Genomic DNA, 23,859 nt, shown 5'->3' on the forward strand with positions numbered 1-23,859 from the left:
TATTTTTTCTATACACACACTCTAATTTGAGAAAGCTTGTATTTTTGCTCCACACATTATATAAATAGCCTCCATAGTGGGATGAAATATCAGAGACAGAAAAAACTAATTTTGAGTGTAATACACTACCTCCAACAACGATGTTCACCATTTCTTCTACAATGCTCTGTACAATGTCTTGTGGCTTTTCTTCACAGTCATGGTTTTCTCCATCATATAATATGTCATTTTTAGATAACGCTTTAAAAAAGAAAAATCCAAGAACACATTATTTTAATTTTTTGGAAACTGTACTAAACATTTAAAATTAAAAACTTTCCTTAAAAATTAAGAATAAAAGAAAATATAATAGATACATGAAACTAGAAGCGATTACAAGTTAAGCCTTAAAATTCATAACTAAACCAAATTTAAAATAGTTTATAAATTCAAGTCAATTTAAAAAATGATTTACCTGACAAATTATTAAATGATGAAGTAAATTTTCTAGATTATTCCTTTTAGGAGCCGAACATTTTAAAGTATTTTGGATGAAACATTTCTAACACATCTGACACTCTTGTAAGTATATATTAAACGTAGTTAAGAGCCTACATTGATTAATTCAGTCCATCAGTAATAACAAGCTCATTGTTGTGCCTTAATATTTTTGAAGTCCTTGAAGAAGAGACATAGGGCCATCTGGGTGTCCACCAGTGCTTTCTAGCCCTTCCTATTTCATCCCCCCAAAGAATCTACATATCCAATGTAAAACTAAATAAGTAAAAAAGAATTCATTCCCCAATTTAACAACAAAAACAGATTGAAAAGTCCATCAGAACTTCTGACCAGCATAAGAGATACTGATAAAACATGACATTCCAGAGTTAGTTTGCAGATAAAAATAGGATTTCCATTGGGTTTTTTGAAATGCTGCAAATATCTTAGGAAGGCTCAATTAGCACTTTGGGATGCTTTGGGATCCAGAACCCTACCCCAAATGGTATCAGACTGTGTATTAGTTGATAGTGCTATCACGCCCATCCCCACTCATACTACTATAAAGGACCACTACTTATGATTCTGGCTTCCAGAAGCCTGTTCTTCCTATTGTTCACTGCTACTAATCTATGTTTGCTACATTCTATAAAATACTGAATGCCACAAGGAGAAATCTGGTAAATAAGCATACCAAATTGGTAAACTGATTTTATAAAAAATTCAAATACAATAACACTTAAATTTTTAGTGGAGTAAAAATAAATACTTTGACAAGATAATTTTTCCACCAGCCTTAAGCTTTGTATTTTTTTAAGGTTCTATTTTTTAAGTAATCTCTACACTCAACGTGGGGCTTGAACTCACAACCCCGATATCAAGAGTCACACACTCCACTGACTGAGCCAGTCAGGCACCCCTAAGTTTTGTATTTCCGTGCTCTAACTGGCTAAAATTATCTACAGTCTGAAAGTTAGTTTCAATAAAACTAAATACAGAGTTACTATATGAGTATAAAATAACTAGTGAATCAAGAGTCAATTCTCACACAAATTATCTAACGAAACAGAGTAACAGTAATATTTATTACACATAGAAAATCATTAGAGAAGTTAACTATTATGTCCAAAGTCACATAACTAATTAGTGACAGAGATGTGATTCAAAGCAGGTAATCTAACTCCAGAGCACTCTTAACCAATGATTCTCAGGTAGAATTTTCATTTTTATCAGCTGTTGGAAGACAGTGAATTATGTTTCATTTATAATTCTGTATCCTATTAGGTGACTCATACACAGTAGATGCTTCCATTCCTTGGGTCTCAGCCCATATTGTTTCTTCTGTCAGAAAATTTCCTAGCTACCCAATCTCAACTCCTATCCAACAAGATTCAACTAAATCATCACAGCTTTCTCTACAAAGGTACTGCCTAACTCTCCTCAGCAGAATTACCATGTGCATGCCACTTTCAGGATATTTATCACATTATACATCATTTATACACCTGACCATCCAGGCAGACCATATGTACCCTAAGAACAATGTTTTTATCTCCATCAGTTTTTTAACCCCACGTTCCACACAGTGCCTAGGACACAGTATGCCAAATAAATGTTTACTGAATCCATGAGGAAATGAAAGAATAAATAAAGTCCCAGCTATATTAGGGATTAGCCCTTTCAATCAGCCCCTTTATAAACTCACAGTTTATAAAGTAGGTGAAATTCTGGCAAGGGCAGACTAGAAAAATGTAAATCACATAAGCAGTACAGATTTACTATTAGTTTGAGTACTGTGAATGGTTTGATTTATCAAGATTATCCCTTTTAAAATAAATAGTAACACACTATGAAAAATAGTGAAAAGGTATCCAATCATGCCACTGCTGATGTTCATGCCACTATTGTAATAAGAAAGACGTGGTTAAAAAAAAAAAAAATCAAGAGCTGAAAATATATTACAGAAGTCTTTTCTCAAAGAAAAATATAGGATTCAGATGAACTGTTACTAAGCCCTAACCGTCCTACTTCCACACAAACACAGTGAATAGGCAAGATAATTTCCATCATTTTTTGACACTAACCTAAAGGAATAAAGGGAACAACAAACTCCCCAGAATAGCTAAAGCTCAAAATAATATTTGGAGGGAAAAATGACTTCATGTGATTATTTTTAGAAAAACAAATTAGTAAAATAAGTAAATGTATTTTAATTTTTTTTATCTTGCAACCCTTTTTCAAAAAAGATTTTATTTATTTATTTAAGAGAGAGAGAGAGAGAGCACAAGCACACAAGAGTGGGAGGAGGAGTGGAGGGGGAGGAAGACAGGGGGGGAAAGAAACTCAAGCAGACTCCATGCTGGGTGCAGAGGCCGGAGTCGATTCGGGGCTTGATCTCACAAACCTGAGATCATGACCAGAGAAACAAAACCAAGAATCAGATGCTTAATCGACTGAGCCACCCAGGCACCCCACCCTTTTCTTACAAATAAATTTAGTTAGAAAAATACTATCAGAGAACATCTAAATTTTAGTGATTACTACACATCAGGATATAAAAATATTTTTGTACATCAGGTGGTTGGTTACTCAAAAGATTTTTTATATTTAACTTCAGTACTTTATAGACCATAATATTTTTCCAACCCAAAAACATTTAGATGCCCTAAAACTTTCATATTCCAGAAAACCTTACTAAATAAATAGCTCTTTTGTTTGCTGTGAAACTAATTTTAAGAACTCAAGTTCCTACATAACATGCTAACAGACATTTATGACCCCCATTAGTAACATATATCTCCTCCAAAACAAACTTGTAAATCATACTACTCATGAGATGCCAATGAACGCACAGTACCATTAATAGGTGTCTTGTGTGCTGAAATCAATTAACTTCACCACGTAGGAATAAAAAATCCACATTACCATAATGTGTCTGATATCCATTAAGTCATACTACCCTTTCCACATTTCCTTCCCAAATATGCATGCCTACACTGTTCCCTTAACACGCGCACATGCCCCACAACCCCTTCTCAAAAAGATTACTTTCAGCTGCAGTTGCCTGATCAGCTTCAGTCTGTTCATTTTCTGCACTGGAAATATCAGATCCATTTTCAGGTTCTGTGTCATCCTGAAGGCTTTTATCCACATCATTTGTATGGGAATCAAGGTCCCCTTCATGTTCTTGGGACATGTGATCAACAGTCTGAGGTGGCAAATATCTAAGTTGAGGTGATTCAGGCTCATGATGGCTTACTGGAGACTGCAACAGATGATGATGCTGCCGATGCCTTTCTTTTTCCATTTGTTTGGCTTCCTGCAACTGGAAAGAAATAGAATAATTTCCAATATTAGTAAAATAAGTTGTTTAAAATTTGGAGGGATAATGTTAAGTTACACTTGATCCATCAGAAGCAAAGAACATAAAATATACTAAAAACACACAAAAACAAGTAACAGTGGTTACTTCTTAGAGGGATGGAAATTGGTACATAAGAACAGAGATCGAAGTCTTTCAGTATTATTCTCTCCACTATTTTTGGTGTTTGAATCTTGTGAATGTATGACCTAAACAAAACAAAATTTAAAAATTAAAATAAATTTTAATAACCTCAGAATAATAACTGGATTGTTGCCAATAGTGGATTATCCGAAAATCAAAAGCTTCACTAAGGGAGGGAAAAAGTGGATGGGGAAATAAAACACATGCTCATTTTTACTCATGCATAAACAAAATCTAGATACACAAAAAAGTAGTTAATAATAGTTACCTATAGGGAGTGGGGGTTAGGAAATGACCAAATTAGAAACAAGAGTAGGGGTGAATTTTCAGTGTAACATGTTCTTACATCACGTCGTCAAATGTCTTTTTAATTAAAAAAATAAAATTGCATTTAATAAAATAGCAACGAGTACTTAAATGTCTCTACTCAGTCATCTTAATGAGGATGAAAAACTGTATCAACAAATGTTGAGTTTTATTTTAGGAGACCTGTCATTATTATATATACAATACCACCCATAAAACTGGGTTACTTATAAGATGCTAAAACAGTAATGATCAGAATCACAGGATTTCATTTTTTAGCACTTTATTGCTTTTAGACAGAACTCTTATGGTCCTCATGGCCTAGTAAGAATGACTCTCAAAGAATGAATTTCCATAAAGGTAAATACTTTACTGTGCCAAAAATGAACATTTCATATTCCTTAGTAATATTCCAGTTTATGTGGAATACCAGAACTAATTATATGAATTTATAAAATAAATTTAAATTAAAATATTTTAATGCTCAAAAGGTAGGAAGAACCTTATAATATGCATGGTCTAAATCCCGTTATGTTACAGATAAGGAAAGTGAAAAGGCATGACTAGCACAGCTGGAATCGGAACAGAATTTTCAGACCATTACTCTAGCCCATTCATGAGAAAGTCAATTTCCAAATTAGTAGTGAAGAACCAATGACTTGCAATGCATTCCCACCCACCCTTAGCCTAAACTTCAACAGATCTGCACTATGGATTAGCAGAGCAAGCACATGCTTTGGAATCATAGACAGCATGGTGTTGAATTCTAGTTCTATCTGTTCAAGAGTTATAGAAACTCTAGAAATATTCTTAAAAAAAAAAAAGGAATGTTATTGCATGAAAATAAACCTTTAAACATTTTCTATAGATGTCCATACTTTCTAGACTAGGGTTTCTCAGTATCCGTGCTATTGACATTTTAGATCAGATAAATTCTTTGTTGTGGAGAGAGGCTGTCCTGTGTGCTTCCAAGTATTTAGCAACATTCTTATCCTCTACTAAATTCATATTAAGTACAATGTCAGATCCTGGATTGGATTTTCAAACAAAAAAAGGACATGTGTAGGAAAATTGGTGAAATTCAAGTAGACTTTGTAGTTTATTTAATAGTTATGTACAAGTATCAATTTCTGCTTCTGATTATTGTAATGTGGTTATATAAGATGCCGGCATTAAGGAAAGGATAAAGGAGATCCCTCTGTAATATTTGAAGTTTAAAATGGGCTCAAAAAAAAAAAAAAAGTTAAAAGTTGATTCGTAATTATGAAGACCTGAACAATTTAAAAATATGTACAAATGATTCTTTAGCTGATCTCTTACTCTCCAAAATGTATTTCCACAATACAGATACATATTTTATTCTTAAAGGACTCAATGACTAAATAATTTTATAGCAAAATAGATAAAATTAGGTAGTTTTATATCTACATTAAACTCATCTATTAAGCTTGAGTACAATAAAAATATTATCAATTCATAAACACTTCCATGAGGATGATGACAATAAATATCTAATTTTACTTGTGAACCACTAAAAATATATTTTTCCCCAAAGTCAAACAAGTCAATAAACCTCAAAACAAAGCAAATACCACAGATCTCCAGTAAGTAGCACTGTAAATGAAAACATTCCTCTCTACAAGCACAAAAGATTTCACTGTAATTTCTCTATAAACTCTTTTCTATATTTGATGCCTGTGGTATTCTTTAAATCTCTCTCTTTTTTAATACTTACTGCTTGGTTTTCCATGCGTGCAAAGATAACATTTAGCATCTGAGTAAGAGTAGCTTTGGCTGTTGTCTGATTGATGAGATTTTTGCTTGCTAAATAGATATTGTAACATGTTCTCACAGCTTGCAGTACAGTTCCTTCATGAATTTCTATGTGTTGAGATGTTACTGCAGTAAGTAAAGCCTTTAAAAAGAAAGATACAGTTGAAGCAATTTTCTACATAAAGAGTTTCAGCACAAAAATATGAGTATTTTTATATTATAATTAAAACTTTCAGACACCATTACCACTTTTAGGTATACACTAACAGATTTTTCAGTATACCCCAAGAGAATTTCTTTTTTTTTAGTTTTTTTTATTTTTTATTTTTTAAAGATTTTATTTACTCGACAGAGATAGAGACAGCCAGCGAGAGAGGGAACACAAGCAGGGGGAGTGCGAGAGGAAGAAGCAGGCTCATAGCGGAGGAGACCGATGTGGGGCTCGATCCCATAACGCCGGGATCACACCCTGAACCGAAGGCAGGGGCCCCCCAAGAGAATTTCTACCACCCTTGAATATATATCACCAACTGGCAGTTGTTTCCAAATAATCCAAGCCCAGAACACTAGAAAACTATTCAATCATATTGTTTCAACCCGTTTCATTTTAATAAAAATATTACTTAGTTTCTTAAAATGCACAGCATTAACTCTGTCACAACAGAACACAGATAATGCTTCACACAGATAATGCTTCATATGATATATCTGTCCAATGAGACTGTCAACTTTGGTGGATACACGATGTCTTGCTCACTCCCAAATTTTTCTGATATCTTTCTTATAGACCAGACTCAATAAATGTACTGCTATTGTTGTAGAAGACGTTTACAAACAGAATAAAGCACTAAAATATCAGATAAATTAGAATAAAGCATTGAAAATAATCCTAAGTGAATCCTCCAACAAAGTCAACAACTTTAATTTATGTTTATTTATTCGTACATTAGGGTACTTGCAATTTCTCAAGAACAGGGACTCCTTTGTCCTTTTATGTTGTACAATGCTATGCAGAATCAGCATTGAGTATATGCTACATAAACCATGACTGACATGAAACTGCAAATGATAGGCCAATTGACTGGGCAGCTTTTCCAGAACAGAGATAGGACTTGTGAAGTAAATACAGGTATGAAACTGAAAGGCTCAGAAGGGGCTATATTCACACATGAAAAACACTTTATACATGTAAATGATTTCAAAAGTACTAAAAGTATAAGAAAATTTTACTGATGTATAAATGTATCACCACTACCATTAGTAGTCATATTAAGAATTCAAAATTTATAAGAGACTGAAAAAACAACTGAGTGACTTTTCTTTTAAAAGAGTTTAATCATCCAGGTATATTACAGCACAAACCCAACACAAAGTTTGGCTAAGCAGGTTCAGCTGATGAATAGGTACAAGAGAATCAAGAAAGCTGGTACACAAATAATTCACATGGCGAAGCATGGGTCTAAAAGGCAGATATAAGGGGTCCAAAAGTAGAGAAGAAACTAGAGGGGTCACAAGACCATCGCATGGACCCTAAAGCTCAAAAGATGGGATATGTACAGTAAACATTCCAGAAACTGAAAAACTCTTGGGGCCAAAGCCTAAATTGGGACCTTCAAAATAACGGACTTGGAAATATAATATAATCTTCTAGTGAACTCCTGCCATTCAACAACCCCCTTCATACGGTGTCTAAAAAGCAACTAAATGACCTCTATTACAGCTGGAAAGCACATAAAATGACCTTCCCAAATAGTTCCAAGATAAAAGGCTTCTGATTTTTTAAAAAAGAGATTATGAATGACAAATTCACTATATAATCAATTACCTTTATTATTTGCAACTGAACTCCTTCATCTGTTTGAGGACCTTGGAAGCAGCCACAAATTGTTTCAATAATTCTATCAATTAATTTTTTGCCTGGTGTTGTACTATCTGGAGCATTGCCAGTCAAGTGCCCATAAGCAATAAGTTTCTGAAATCGAAAAAGAAAACAAAGATCCCCATTAAGCTAATATATATGCTAATTACACACTAAAATTATAATATATAATTTATTATATATTAAACTTTTTACATAAAAACACTGAAGTAAAATCAAAGCCAACTGGAAAGTTTTCCTGGAGAAAACTTTATTTGCTATAAACATGTACAGTTATTTACATTCATAATAACCACAAAAACATAATAACCACAATAAAACCATCAGGCAATATTTTGAGAAAGCCAGGCCTCAGACCTTATCTCTGATGAATCAGAATAGCTTACTGATTTCTATCTAACCATTACTGATATTGCTTTTGTGAAAGCTGTATTAACACTTTAAATGACTCAAAATCTCTTTCCACATCAGATCTGTGAAAATGCAGAAAACCCAATTTCCTTGCACTGGCTATAATAAATCATAGATTTGTTCATCCATTATCCATTATAGCCCTGAAAGCCTTAGATACCATAATTTCAATTTTTCAGGGAAAACAAGGTCACAAATCAAATGAACTTAATCTATCTTCTGAAAAAAGCATATGAATATGGTCTTTTCCTAGCCACTGAATTATCAGTTCAATAGGTACAATTTCCCCAACAGTGAAAACACCTAAAAAGAGAAAGACCCTTCTATCTGGAAGTTTTACAAGTATCTTAAGTCTTAAGAGAATCCTGTGTGTGTGTGTGTGTGTGTGTGTGTAAATAAAACAGGATGAAAGATTTCAGGAATTTTTCTGACAGAACTGAAAATCAGAGCTAAAGTCCAGCAGTGAATATAAACATTAAACTGTCAATATTAACCTCTTGCTTTAAATAAAACAGCAGGCATTTAGTAAAATCATTTGCAAATGATTTAGTAAAATCACTGCAAATCATGATACATGTAAAGTCAGCAGCAGGTTAAAAGTCTTATGGTTCTTGCATCTCACTGATAGAAAATGAGACCAAATCAACACTTAGTAAAGATAATGTGTCTAACTAAACTAAATAATGATTTTTGTTACCCGTAAACTAGGAACATCTTTTTGCAACTATTATTTTGTGTCTCTTAAAATATAAGCAACCATTTGGTTTCTTATCACAAGAATATTCAAGGCTTTCATGGAAAATGTCTGAATCACCAATTGCGAGTAATATTTAGAAACACATTCAAATTAAAGAGTTTTTAGATAATGCCATTTTATACATACCTGTAAACAATCGAGAGATGTACTAACTATACGGGGACATTTGGACTGGCATGCCAATTCAAAGGGTAGGAAATACTTGTCTGCTTCAATAAAATTTGTCTTTGATTTCACTGGTGGAAGGGTGCTTGATCCAACTTTTGCTTCTCCATGAGGAGGACTAAAGAAAAAAGAGTCTAATTAGAATATCACATTTTTCATACTGATGATAAACTCATATAGAAACACAAAATTTCAGTTCTAAAGGGAATTTTGCTAAACTAACTTTCATCTTCTCTTATTTCATGAGAAATATGACAAATAAAAAACATTCAACTATAATATTTATTAACCAAACACCAGAGAAATTATGATTTGCTACAGGTCAAGAGCTAGTGGCCAGAGCTGTAACTAAATGCAAGAAAATCAAAGAAATTAAAGTAGTTATTTAATTACTTAAAAAGTATTTAAATTACAAAATAATTAAATATTTAGTAATCTTTCTAAATATGAATCAAAATTTTTAAGAAAAAACTTTAAGGTATATCATATGGTATTTCAGGAATACCCTTATACACTTATTTATGAGATCTTTTTGCTTATATTTCTTAAAAGCCATTTTTTATTAATTTTATTATAAAGATCACATACAGAAAATTTGCCACATATAGATGATTGTATTAATATTTTAGCCAAGACTGGTATGTTTGCAAATTATTTTTACTAAAGAAAAGAAACCCCACCAACCTCTGTTTTTCAGTCTCCGCTTTTATTTCCTCTGGGGGGGAAAAAAGAGGCATATGTTAGAAAACATGACAACAGAAAGATCATCAAGTAATTTGATTACAGGCTTTGTAACTAATTTGTAACTCCTACAAGAATTTGGGAACAATGCAAATTCAAAAGAAAACTCAGCACTAAAATTCTCTTGCTGCTACATGTATTAATTTATACAATATAGTTTAATGAAACTATACAAAGAATATATATTAATATCCATAAGGATAAGTACAACTGCAGATTACTAATTCCCAAACAATTTCTTTTTTCAAAGTAGATTTTTTTTTTGGTCAAGTAACTACACTAACCAGAAGCATTAATATTAAGAACATTATGTATTCAAGTTATAAAATATACGGCACCATGTTCAGTGAGGGGTAAAAAAAACTCAACACATCACTCTCGTGGCTATTTCAAGATTATCATAACCTTTTGGGGCGCCTGGGTGGCACAGTGGTTAAGCGTCTGCCTTCGGCTCAGGGCGTGATCCCGGCGTTATGGGATCGAGCCCCACATCAGGCTCTTCTGCTATGAGCCTGCTTCTTCCTCTCCCACTCCCCCTGCTTGTGTTCCTTCTCTCGCTGGCTGTCTCTATCTCTGTCGAATAAATAAATAAAATCTTAAAAAAAAAAAAAGATTATCATAACCTCTTGACCATGTACACGTGTTGATATTTAACCAAATTTTTCTACTTATGACCACATAAGGCACTGTAAAATACACATGCCCAATTCAATGGGAAATTTTCCCTTTTGCTATTTATAACTTATAAAATGAGGTACATTAGGTAAATTCTACCTGTAATAAAGACCCTTAAATTTAATTAATAGGCTGGGGGGGGGTGTCTGGTTAACTGATTAAACCTGTTTGAAATTTGTAAAGAAAAACATTCAAATATAATATTTATAATTACTATTATTGTAACAAACAGTTGTTGAGAATGGACTATATGTGCCAAGCACTATTACATTTTACATGTACTAACATAATTAAGCCTCACAATAACCCTACGAGGCTTGTGCTAGCATCTTCACTTTAAAGATTAGGAAAGTGAGGCACAAACAGGTTAAATAATTTGCTCAAGGGCTGCATGGCTTGGGTATCTGGCTAATCAGGTTTCACAACTAAATAGTCTAATTCTAGATCCTGCTTTCTTAACCATTCTATTACATAGGTGTATCTATGAATATTGAGCAACTGTGTTAAATTTGGTATTAAAAAAAAACTACCAGACTATAATTTAATAATTAAGTCATCCAGAGACTATATTAAGCTCTTTATAAAGTGGTTCTGTCAAATCACTTTGTCATACACACACAATTTATTCATTACCTACATCAAATGTTTGGTGTTTCAGTCTAGCCCTCTGTGGGCTAAAGCTCTTTCCATTTTACCAGTGGTAGAAGTAGAAGGGGACAATATGAAAATAGTATTAGTAGGTATTTAAAATACTACTTAATAAAATTTCACAATGTCTGATACTGAAAACTGTACAGTTCACCAATGCATGTAATTAAAAATAATTTAAATCACCTTAAAAAACACAGTACAGATGAAGGGAAAATATATTGACTGCCCCCAAATCTTCATTAAAAATTTTAAAATGCTATTTTTCATTTTAAAATATTATCATTACTCAAGTAAGGCAGAAAAAATTCAAGGCGGACAAAAGATGTAAAGTAGGGGAAGGGGTGAGGTGGCAGTTTTTGTAGAAGGTGAATTTCTATTTATAAAATAAGGAGGAAATAGGTTATTCTGGTTAAGAACATCAGAAGTAGTAAATTTTATTTTTTTTTAAAGATTTTATTTATTTATTTGACAGAGACAGCCAGCGAGAGAGGGAACACAAGCAGAGGGAGTGGAAGAGGGAGAAGCAGGCTCCTAGCGGAGGAGCCCGATGTGGGGCTCAATCCCAGAACGCCGGGATCACGCCCTGAGCCGAAGGCAGACGCTTAATGACTGTGCCACCCAGGCGCCCCAGAAGTAGTACATTTTAAATAGCACTATGTTTTGATAACACCTATTACTAAATAACTGTGTGACCTTAGGAAACAACCCTCACTTCACTACTAGATGGTTGCAAAAGTCCATTATATTCTAAAACATCAGTCAACAACCATGGCAAACATGCCAAAGCCACCCACCACTGTTTTCCTGAATTTAAGGATAGTTTTTACAGCTGAATATCTGCTATCAATTTGATGATAGGGTACACTAACCTTCAAACCCAGTGAAGAGTAATGTTACTCCACCTAAAAGAATTCTCATTAGACCAGGATTACAAAATTTATACTCAATTATGACTGTTTTGAAACTCATCAATAAAAAATTTGCGTAAATTTGTTCTCTCTTGGTATGTAAGTACTTATATAATATTCTTGATTTTTCTCCTTGGCCTGAAAAGCTCTTTATAGAAAAGGTTTGCTGACCTTTGCTCTAAAACATTAAGGTTCAAAGGATCTTATCAGACTCAATGAACCATTTTATTCTATGATTCCATTATTTTTAAATGCCCACATTTATCTATTTATTTATTTATTTTGGGGGGGCAGAGGGAGAGAATCTCAAGCAGACTCCCCACTGAGTGCGCAGTCTGACATGCACTCAATCCCACAACCCTGAGATCATGACCTAAGCCAAAACTGAATTGGACACTCAACCAACTGAGCCACCCAGGCACCCCTAAATATCCATATTTAGATAATCTAATAAAACATACCCAACACAAACTATATTGAATGTAATGTTTCTCTAATTCAGATAGTACTATATTTTTTTCTATCTCCATATTGTAAGTTATACAAAGCAAGTACTGTTCAAACTGATCTAGGTAAGTTTTTTTACAAAGAAATAAAACTTAACTCAATATTTCTAATGTTTTAAATTACCTCGTATTAAATGTGAGTTTTACTTTTTCCTTTCCCTATACATTTATAACCCACAGTAAAAAAGTTTAAAATGTTTTGATAAAATCTTTAAGGGTCACAGAATAATTAAAATTTTTCCCACTGATTACTATCAGCACAGCTTGCATGGTTATTCTTCTGGTCTAACAAAATACTTGTATTTTTAGAGTCCCACAAGACCGTGTACTCATTTTAGTATGCTTCCTTTCAAAGCCTTTTGATACTACTTAAACTGAAAGACATCGTCACTAAAATGTAATCAAGATTAAAAGGACAAGGGGCAATAAGGGGAGGTAGAAAATAAGTATTTCTCAAAATACTTAATGTAATGATATGATAAGCCACAGTATTTTTTGTTTGTTGTTAAGGGTACAGGTCTGTGATTCATCAGTCTTATATAATACCCAGTGCTTATTACAACACATACCCTCCCCAATGTCCATCACCCAGTTACCCCATCCTTCTACCCCTCTCCCCTCCAGCAACCCTCAGTTTGTTTCCTATAAGTAGGAGTCTCTTATGGTTTGTCTCCCTCTCTGGTTTCGTCTTGTTTCATTTTTTCCTCTGTTCCCCTACGATCCTCTGCCTTGTTTCTTAAATTCTATATATCAGTGAGATCATATGATAATTGTCTTTCCCTGACTTATTTTGCTTAGCACAATACCCTCTAGCCACAGTATTTTAAAACAAGCTGAAATTTTTAAAGAATATACAATACTATTTTATATTTTTGCAGCAATGTAGAGTTTAAAACATTTTTCCACACATTACCTAATTTTATCCTCAAAGGACAACTCCTCATTTTATGGAGGAGGAAATCATGGATCAGATCAGTTAAATAATAACTTTAAGGTCAAACAGCAGGTAAGTAGTGATCCAGAAGCTAGTTTCTCTTGTCTTAGTGTTTTACGCAGAACACATTGTACTATATTTAAGCAACCTTCTATCAACTGATGCAACTGAACAGAAAATTCATTCTACAATTAGGATAAACATTATAAAGCAGTGCTTCTCAAAGTATGGTCTCAGGACCAGCAGCATCACCACCACCAGGACCCACAAAGACATACTGAATCAGTAAGTACCAAATCAGTACTCTGAGTGTAGAGTCCTACAGTCTATGTGTTTTTACATGGCTTCAAGGGGATTCTGATTCACAAACAAGTTTAAAAATCATCTCTATCAAGCAGTTAAAAGAAACGAGTTGGAAGAGAGCTGAATTTCATTCACCATGGCTTTGGTTTCACCCATTCATTCATCGTACTTTTGAGCGCATGCTAAAAACGGATTCCTTTTCAGTTTTCCTAATAATGAATGTCCAGTAATACAGTTTTTGAGGCAACTGTCTATTTTAATAAATTAGGGCTTAGAAACAGTTTACTTCATGTTGGCCTTCAACAGTAGAATTAAGAAGTAAATTCTCAATTACTAAAGAACACGCACTTGGAAGAAAAAAATATTAAAGCATCACATTGAGAAATATTAGCATACTCAAACTAAAAACCACATAGTGCTTAACTGTGAAATACTTTGCTTTTAAAGTCAGAATCATGATAAGGATGACCGCAAACAGGAAAGTATTTTTTTACACTGCTTTGGAAACACTAGACAATGCAAATAGACAATACTGGATGTCATAAAAAAAAGTCATCACTTCTGAGCTGAAATAAGATAAAAATCAGATGATGAATTTGTTTGGTGATATTTAAGTTTTTAAACTATGTAGTCTTAGCCCTTTAAAAAAACTTAATACTGCAATTCTTTTAGGAATTACTTTCTCTCTAGCCATCAACTCTCCCTATTCCTTCAGAACTAGTTTTAAAAAAAATTTTGAAAACCACAGAAACACAACCACTACATTATATATAGAAAGATTAAAACTGGGGGAAATAGGTCATTGCAAATTAGCATAAAAAATATAGAAATGAAGTACTTTGCAAGAAATACAAGTTTTATTCTTCTAGGTACATTAAATACCTGGAACCAAGTAAACACAATTGATAAGGCATAGGACTTACTTAATGAACAGGAAAAAATGATTTACTGAAAAATAACCTATTATATACAAGTTATATGCCTGATTTCCTAAGTATATTAAATATTCCCTCTCATAATATTATGCTTACTATCAACTTGCTTAGCGGCTTTCTTTTCACCCATTGAAAATACAAATGTAAACTTCAAAATAATACCAATATAATTCAACAAATTCTATTATCTATACACTATGAATGATCTATACCTACCTCTCATGACATCATTTTGTCTTAAGTATAGTTTGTAGAACAGCAGTATTTACTCAACGCAAACTAAACTGGTAATCTAAGGAAAGACTTTATACGTGAAATGAATAGTTTTTAATAAACACATTAGAACTTATACATCCAAACTGCTGTCTCCTTCAAAGCAGTGTGTGGGAGGATATGCATCAATTATCATAATAGTACCCGTATTCAGAAATATTTGTGGAATTCACTGTCTGCAGTTCTCTCCTGCCTGTTTCTTTCTTTTGAATGAATAACCTCACAAAAAGAAATCTCTAAACAGGGAATCAGATTCTAACCACCAATTAATCACAGTCGGCATGGAGCCAAGTATGAAGGGTGGTATGTAACCACAAAAGTTCTTAACTTTAGCGCTTTTTTGAACTATTTCAAATTGTAAGTTTATTCTAGAAAAAGATAACATAACTCTCTATTAGTCTCCAGAAGCCTGTAACCCAAACTATAAAGATGATATAGGATCAATTAAGAACAGTGATTTGATCACTTATGACCACACACACACACACACACACACACACGAAAGAACTTTAAACAAAAACATTTATTAAAAAGCACAAATGCAGGGATCACTTTGAAAAATAACGTTTCTTTAAATGTACATATTCTACTAGGTTTACTTTTTCAAAGCCAACTGTGTGACTTTAGAACCACATTTCATATAGTTAAGGATTAAATAAAAATACAGAAGTTAAATAGAATGCAACAGTAACCTAATGAGAAGGCAATGGCTTGAATTAAAGCTGTGACAACAGGGATGAATAAATGTGAATTCCATGAACACCTGGAAAGATAACCAATGAAACACTCTCACTTATCTAGGGGTGAAGGAGAGGCTGTCAGCAAGCAGAGATCTGGCTTGCAAAACTGCATAGTAGAGGTACCATTAACTTAGACACAAAATGCAGTTTCCTCACTGTGTGAGAGCAGGGGTAAAGGAGCAGGGGTGGAGAAGAGATACGTTTTGATAGTGTTTTATTTTAAGCCGCTGAAATGTTCAAGTGGCACTATTCACTAGGTACTAAGATGTATAAATTTGAAAATCAGGACACCATGTGGCAGACTGTATTTTCCGTAAGAGTCACTATATTATCTCCTATCCCACATGCCTTCTGCAAAGTGACCTTGCCAGATCCCTCCAAGACACAGAATCTAATTCTCCTCCCCTTGAATCAGGGCTGGTTGAGGAGATAGATTTATAATCAGCGGAATGCAGTAGAAGTAACAGAACAACAACCAAGATTAGGTCGAAGGATAAGCAGCTGCATACCCTATTACTGATTCTCCTGTAATGCTAGGTCTCCAGACACCTACTCTTGGAACCCAGCCAACAGCCCTGAGGTGAGAAGCCTAAGCCACATGGAGGTTCAGTCAACAATGCCAGCTGAGCCCAGCATTCATTACAGCCCAGGCACCAGACATGTAAGTGAAGAAGCCTCCAGAGGATTCCAGTTCCCAGCCATTCACATCTCACCCAGTCATTTGAGTCTTCTCAGCTCAGGCCCCAGACATTGTGGAACAGCAACATGCCCTAACTGAAATCCCGTCACACAATGAATCTGTGAGCATAATAAAGTTCTATTATTATTGACCTCAATTGCTTGAATATCACTGGAACTTTCAGAATAAAGATGAAAAAGTGAAGTTTCCACCATAAAACAACAAAAGCCACCTAAGGGGTACCTTACAAATAACTCAAACTTTGAATTTCCAAATTTAACTTTACATCTTTAAATTTTTTAATTACTTTTAACAGAAAGGCACTGTACAATTATAAAACTTTTAAAATTTAGGCCTTGATCTCTGGCTAAAGATAATGCATAATTTAAATTCTCTAATGCATTTAAAAATTTTTTCCATAATAAATAACTTAAAACTAGAATTAAAAATTCTAGGGGCGGGGCGCCTGGGTGGCACAGCGGTTAAGCTTCTGCCTTCGGCTCAGGGCGTGATCCTGGCGTTATGGGATCGAGCCCCACATCAGGCTCTTCCACTATGAGCCTGCTTCTTCCTCTCCTACTCCCCCTGCTTGTGTTCCCTCTCTCCCNTGCTTCTTCCTCTCCCACTCCCCCTGCTTGTGTTCCCTCTCTCGCTGGCTGTCTCTATCTCTGTCAAATAAATAAATAAAATCTTTAAAAAAAAAAAAAAATTCTAATAGACTGAAACTGATTCTTGAATGTCTGGCACATAAACAACACTGAGACCCTTGAGAAATATTTTCTAAGATGATGAAAACTATAATTAGCCCACCAAAATCCAATGAATAGGAACAAATCTAAAAAAAAATATCTCATATTTGTGTATTTTACAATTTACAGAGCAGTTTTACACACATCTTATTCTTAGAATAGCACACAGTATTACCAGCATGCCCACTTTAGAGATTAAAAACCCTGAAGTAACTTACACAAGATGACAAGAGGGGTAGAGAGCGACTTAAGTGTGGTTTTGATAAGAAACAAGCCCAAATCAAATGGCTGAGTTTCAACAACTCATTAATGAAAAAGCATATTAATTTTATAATGTTATCATAATTAGTGTTCTAAGAAAGAAAACCACTGTGCTGCTTATTAATTCAGAAATAGAAGGAATCCTGTTTTGAAAACCAAAACTAGAAATGTGACTTGAGTGACTAATATTCCAAGTAAATAATTTTCTTTTCCATTTCAGATTTTATGTATAAAAATTTTTAAAAATACAAAATGAAAATCTCAATAGAATTCAGATCAAGTGCCTGCCTAATTACACTAAAGTATTAAATACAGGTAAACCAAATATAAGAAACCTCAGTAAGTGAAAATAAGCATTCAGAGAAATCATGAATTATGAAAATGATCCTTTGATGGAACTTAATATTTAGATAGAAAAGAATACAGTGGTTGTTCACTGTCAACAACTTGCAGTGACTACAGTGAAAATCAAAAAGAACAGAGTTATTGTTCCAAGTGTTAACACCCCTAGTGGTAAATAAACAATCAGACATTTCACAGATTCTGCTCAATATCAGATGTGCAGAAGCAGCAGCTATGGGGGTCATGGAAAAAATACTGCATTGTAAGTCAGGGCCCTGGGCTTGGTCAAAGAAGTGGAATACAGTAGAAAGAAATGGGCTGGGGGCGCCTGGGTGGCTCAGTTGTTAAGCACCTGCCACGGCTCAGGGCGTGATCCCAGGGTTCTGGGATCAAGCCCCACATCGGGCTCCCTGCTCGCTGGTAGCCTGCTTCTTCCTCTCCCACTCCCCCTGCTTGTGTTCCCTTTCTCGCTGGCTGTCTCTCTCTGTCAAATAAATAAATAAAATCTTTAAAAAAAAAAAAAAAACAAGAAAGAAATGGGCTGAAGGCCCAAAAAGACAATGGTCAAACCCCAGGTCTGTCACTGTATGCACTTTTTAAACCTCATTTTATAGATTTTTTAAAACAGGGATGTTAACATCTAGTTGTCTATCCCATAAGAATATTAGGTTTATCAAAGAGGTATGAAGTACTTTGTTTTAGCTGGGTTTAATCTTTTTCTTTTTCTTTAGCTAAGTTTTAAATATGAAAAAGTACAAACAACAGGGGTGCCTGTCTGGCTCAGCTGGTTAAGTATCTGCCTTCAGCTCAGGTCATGATCTCCGGGTCCTGAGATTGAGCCCTTCGTTGAGCTCCTCATGCAGAGGGGAGCCTGCTTCTCCCTCTTCATCTGCTGCTCCCCCTGCTTGTGCTCCCTCTCTCTCAAATAAATAAAATATGTTTAAAAAAGTACAAGCAACAACATAAATACTGAGTAACCAACCACCTGAACAATTTTATGAAAGCATTTCATAAATGTACAACTCTCTCCAATTATAAGAGCCTTTCAGAACAAATAGCTAAAAGTTTGGGATAGTAAAAGTATTTAAATTTGGGATAGAGGTACAGTCAAAGGCTCCCCTTAAAACAGACAACAAGGGAAATGTTTAAAGCAACACATATGCTATATACAAATGCATGAACCCTCGCTGAAAGAATTTGCTAGAAATAGTGTTTGCCTAAAGGGAAAAAATTGAAGTGACTAGATAACAGGAGAAAACATTTTTCATCTTATATCTTTCTCTGTACTTTTTAAGCCTTACACCATGTGCATATTTTAACTATTTTGAGAAATTAAATTAAAAAATTAAGCAAACAAGACAATAAATATTTTGGTAAATATTTTTATAAGTTTGGCTTAATATTAAAGGCTGGTATCTATTTACTTTTAAATCTACAAATATTAATTTCCAATTTCAATGTTCCTTAAAAAATATTACTTTAAAAATTTTTTTGCATTATTTTTACAGAGATTTTTAGATATTAGGACTATTTTTCCTCATAAAAGCAGCTCTGATCTTAAAATGAAAATGAAGGGAGGGGCGCCTGTGTGGTGCAGTCATTAAGCTTCTGCTTTCGGCTCAGGGCGTGATCCCAGCGTTCTGAGATCGAGCCCCACATCAGGCTCCTCCACTAGGAGCCTGCTTCTTCCTCTCCCACTCCCCCTGCTTGTGTTCCCTCTCTCGCTGGCTGTCTCTGTCAAATAAATAAATAAAATCTTTAAGAAAAAAAAAAAATGAAGGGAAAATGACTTAACCTCTCAGTATTTACACTATATAAAATTTTCAATAATATATCTAGTCTATTAAGTTATCCTCATTGTAGTCATAATAGCAAACATCTCATGTAATCATACATTTATGATTTTATCAGAATCTACCAGTAGTTAGATACAAATAAAATTATTCTCCAAAAAAAATCTCAAAAGTATCTTAGACCAGCAAAAATTTACACATATTTACATTAAAAAGTATAAGGACTAAGAATTAAATAACCAATGCAGCATTGAGCGTTCTGAGCTAAACACCAAATTTTCTTATAGTCCAGCATACAGACCTTGAAGAATGACTAATCTACATATACTTTGAAGAATGATGTACAAGTCAAGATCTGACCCATCACAAACACATATGAAAACACTAGATCTGCATTTCTCATAATAGTATGGCAAAATTTATTAAACACATACATTCACAATTTTAATCTCCAGAAGCACCACCATCAAGCCCACCTCTTGGTTTGTCCTGACAACAAAACAATTGCAATATTAAGGTAGAAAGTCAAATGCTTGATCCTGCCCTTCCAAAATACATTCCAGATTTTGAAAATGTATTTTTTGCATATCTTAACTGTGAACAGACTTGCATACTGATACCACACTTTTTTTTTGGATACACTTCTTGTAGCACAATTTTCAAAAGCATGATAAAACAAGTAAGTTATATGTACGCATACTGTTAGGCTTTTAATACAACCCTGTATTAGAGGAATCATTTCATTGACTCGGTCTTTACCCTACAGTTTTAATCCATAGTTCCCTCATCTCCATCCCCTCGATTAACCATCATTTCCCCTGTGAGGTAACACAAAGAAATACAGACATTTTATTTCTTCTTAGTAGCGCTCTTCACTTATCTAATTACTTGTTCTGTGTCTCCATTTTCCACCAGATTATAAACTATGCAAAAAAAGGGACCCCGTCAGTCTTATGCACCAATGCATCTTTGGTTCTTATCACAAGTTGCACATAACACCTAATGTCTACTGAGCAGCTACCAAGTGCTGGATACTACTGCAGATGCTTTTAAAATATCTTATTAGATCCGCCAGCAACTTTGAGATAGATGCTATTGTTTTTCTGATGTATACAAGAGAAAGCAGAGATACCTAAGTGACACACCCGGGGACACACTCTGAATGACAGCGCCAATGTTATTAACATAGTGAACACTCAGTAAATGATTGCTGAATGCGTAACTGAATGATCATAAAATCTAGTAGAGGATATAAGTTATACATGAAAACAATTTTAAAAATTCAAGATAATTTCAGGCCACTGAAATTGATAAAGGATAGTCTGCAGACCTTAAAACAAATTCCTAAAATTTGTAAATAAGTCTATAGTAAATAACCAAAGCTGCCATGTTCCTAGGCAGTGGCTAACCTCAATTACTGGCTAAGTGACTCACCTCCTCAGACCAGCCTTGAAAAGCAATACACAACTGATTCAAATTCATGCCTCAGAAAAATAATAAATTACTATATTCACATTAGAAACTCAATATTTTAAGTCCACCAATGCCAAGATCTTTCTACTTTTTAAAATAATTAACTACTGAATTTCAAGGAACAAATAATAATTCGTCTAAGGGACCAGGAAAGTCAGAAGTGTAAGTAATAGCTAAACAGGAAAGCCCTCAAAAAGAAGGTGGTATTTGAACTAAACCTTGAGGAGAAAAAAGAATTTAGGGAGGTACAAAGTACTGAAAAAGAAAGGAATGACAAAGAGCAAGAGAGAGAAGAAATGAATGTGCAGGGGGAGTTGTTCAGTTCGTAAAGATATATAACCCTCAATAAATGAGAAGACAATCAAATTAAAAAGTGGGCCAAAAGATGTGAACAGACATTATACATCATATAAGCAAGATACATGAATGGCTAACAGGTACCTGAAAGGATGCTCAACATCATTAGTCTAAGGAAATGCAAATCAAATCCACGAGATACTATTTCATAGCCCTAGAATGGCTAACTACGTTCTAAAGATATACACTAATGTTGGGGAGGACAGGAGAAATGGAAACTCACACACTGCTGGAGGGAAGTAAAATGCTGTAGGCACTTTGGAAAACACTGGCAATTTCTTAAAAAGTTAAACATAAATTTGCCATATAACCCAGCAATTGCAATCTTAGGTACCTAGCCAAAAGAAATAAAAACATATACCCACACAAAGACTTGCATGTGAATGTTGAAAGCAGCTTTATTCATAATTGCCAAAAACTGGTAACAATCTAAGTGTCCACCAATGGGTGAATGCATAAACACATCAACTCAATACAATGGTATGGTATTCAGCAATAAAAAGGGACTAAATACTGATACGTGGTAGGACAAGGATAAAACACAAAAACATACTAACAAAAAGTCATACACAAAAGATTATATACTATATGATTCAATTCACATGAAATGTCTTCGAGGGGCAAATCTACAGAGACAGAAAGTAGGGTAAGTGGGTGCTCAGGGTAGGTATAGGAATTAACAATGAACAGACATGAGGGATTTTATAAAGGTGATTAGAAATGTTCTAAAATTAATCTACGGGGAAAAAAGATGGCAGAGGAGTAGGGGTCCCCTTTGTCAGCTGGTCCCCTGAGTCAAGCTGGATATGTACCAGACCATCCTGAAAACCAACAGAATCAGCCTGAGACACAGGAAGATACATCTGGATCCCTACAAACGAACATCTCCAGCGCTGAGTATTGAGGTACGAAGTGGGGAGCCTTGAATCCGCGCACAGATATTGTAAGATAAACGGAAGGGGGAGGGAGCTGCCGGGCTCGGGCACCGGGAAGCAGTAGCCTCCTGCATTGGGGAGCAGGCCGGACTTGCAGACAGGCACCCGCGGGAAACACACTGGGACCGTGAGCCTGGGAACGCGTGCGACCAGACTGAAAACCGGAGCCCCGGAGCGACCAGACTGAAAACAGGAGCTCCAGAGCGCTCACTGGAACAGAACTAAAACCAGAAGCTCGGGAGCACGTGCATCCAAACTAAAAACGAGAGCTCCGGAGTGCACACTCGAACTAGACTGAAACCGGGAGCTCCGGAGCGCTGGTGCAACCATACCGAAAACCAGAGCTCCGGAACACTCACTGGAACGGGACTAAATCCGGAAGCTCCGGAACGGGTGCACATCCAGACTGACAACTGGAGCTCTGGAGTGCACACTTGAACTAGACTGAATCCAAGAGCTCGGGAGAGCGCAAGGGAACCGGGGGCAGCTGGCGGTGCTAGAAACACAAAGGACAGGGACGCCTGGGTGGCTCAGTCGTTAGGCGTCTGCCTTCGGCTCAGGGCGTGATACAGGTGTTCTGGAATCGAGCCCCACATCAGGCTCCTCCGCTGGGAGGCTGCTTCTTCCTCTCCCACTCCCCCTGCTTGTGTTACCTCTCTCACTCCCTGTCTCTCTCTTTCTGTCAAATAAATAAAATCTTTAAACAAAACAAAACAAAACAAAACAAATAAACCAAAAAAACCCCACAAAGGACAGAGACCTGCAGGCCCTGGAAGTGAAGGCTGGGACACCAGCTGTGGGGCGCACAACCCAGGACATTGCAGGGTTTTTCGCATCACCAACAGACACGGAGTTAAAGAGGCCAAGGGAGCTCAGTGGAGAGCGGACTGCAATCTCTCTGTTCTGAGACAGAGGCTAGGATTCGGCCACTGCTGCTCTGACTCTCAGAAGAGCCACAGAAAACCAACTGCCAGGGAAAGCTGCCAGAGAACAAAAGCCTAGAAATACCAGCTCACGTTGTGCCTATCCCCATTCCCCCTCGCAGGGGACAGGGCGACTCTACCCAAACAGGGTTGCCTGAGTATCAGTGCAGCAGGCCCCTCCCCCAGAAGGCAGGCTGAAAAATCAAGAAGCCCACATCACTAAGGTCCCTATAAAACAAGCGCACACTGCATGGGACCTGGTCAATAATTTTGGCTTTGGGCAACCCCGCAACCTCTCTTCATCAGAATGACGAGGAGGAGAAATCCCCCCCAAGCAAGGAAAAGATAATGAGTCTGTGGCCTCTGCCACAGAACTGACAGATATGAATATAACCAAATTATCAGAAA

General features: G+C 35.4%; 1 protein-coding gene across 3 annotated transcripts in view; it reads right to left on the reverse strand.

Moving 5' to 3' along the window:
• The window catches only part of ARFGEF1 (ADP ribosylation factor guanine nucleotide exchange factor 1), a 153,624-nt gene that overhangs the window by 85,913 nt on the left and 43,852 nt on the right, over positions 1-23,859 (reverse strand). For all 3 annotated transcript variants that reach the window (XM_002916380.4, XM_019796558.2, XM_019796560.2), the window contains exons 2-7: positions 9,958-9,988; positions 9,235-9,391; positions 7,887-8,033; positions 6,024-6,203; positions 3,526-3,802; positions 130-240 (exon numbers count right to left, since the gene is read on the reverse strand). In XM_002916380.4, the coding sequence (XP_002916426.1) occupies positions 130-240; positions 3,526-3,802; positions 6,024-6,203; positions 7,887-8,033; positions 9,235-9,391; positions 9,958-9,988 (903 nt within the window). The remainder of the gene's footprint in view (positions 1-129; positions 241-3,525; positions 3,803-6,023; positions 6,204-7,886; positions 8,034-9,234; positions 9,392-9,957; positions 9,989-23,859) is intronic.

Source organism: Ailuropoda melanoleuca, chromosome 9 (assembly GCF_002007445.2).
Source record: "Ailuropoda melanoleuca isolate Jingjing chromosome 9, ASM200744v2, whole genome shotgun sequence".
NCBI classification, from domain to species: domain Eukaryota; kingdom Metazoa; phylum Chordata; class Mammalia; order Carnivora; family Ursidae; genus Ailuropoda; species Ailuropoda melanoleuca.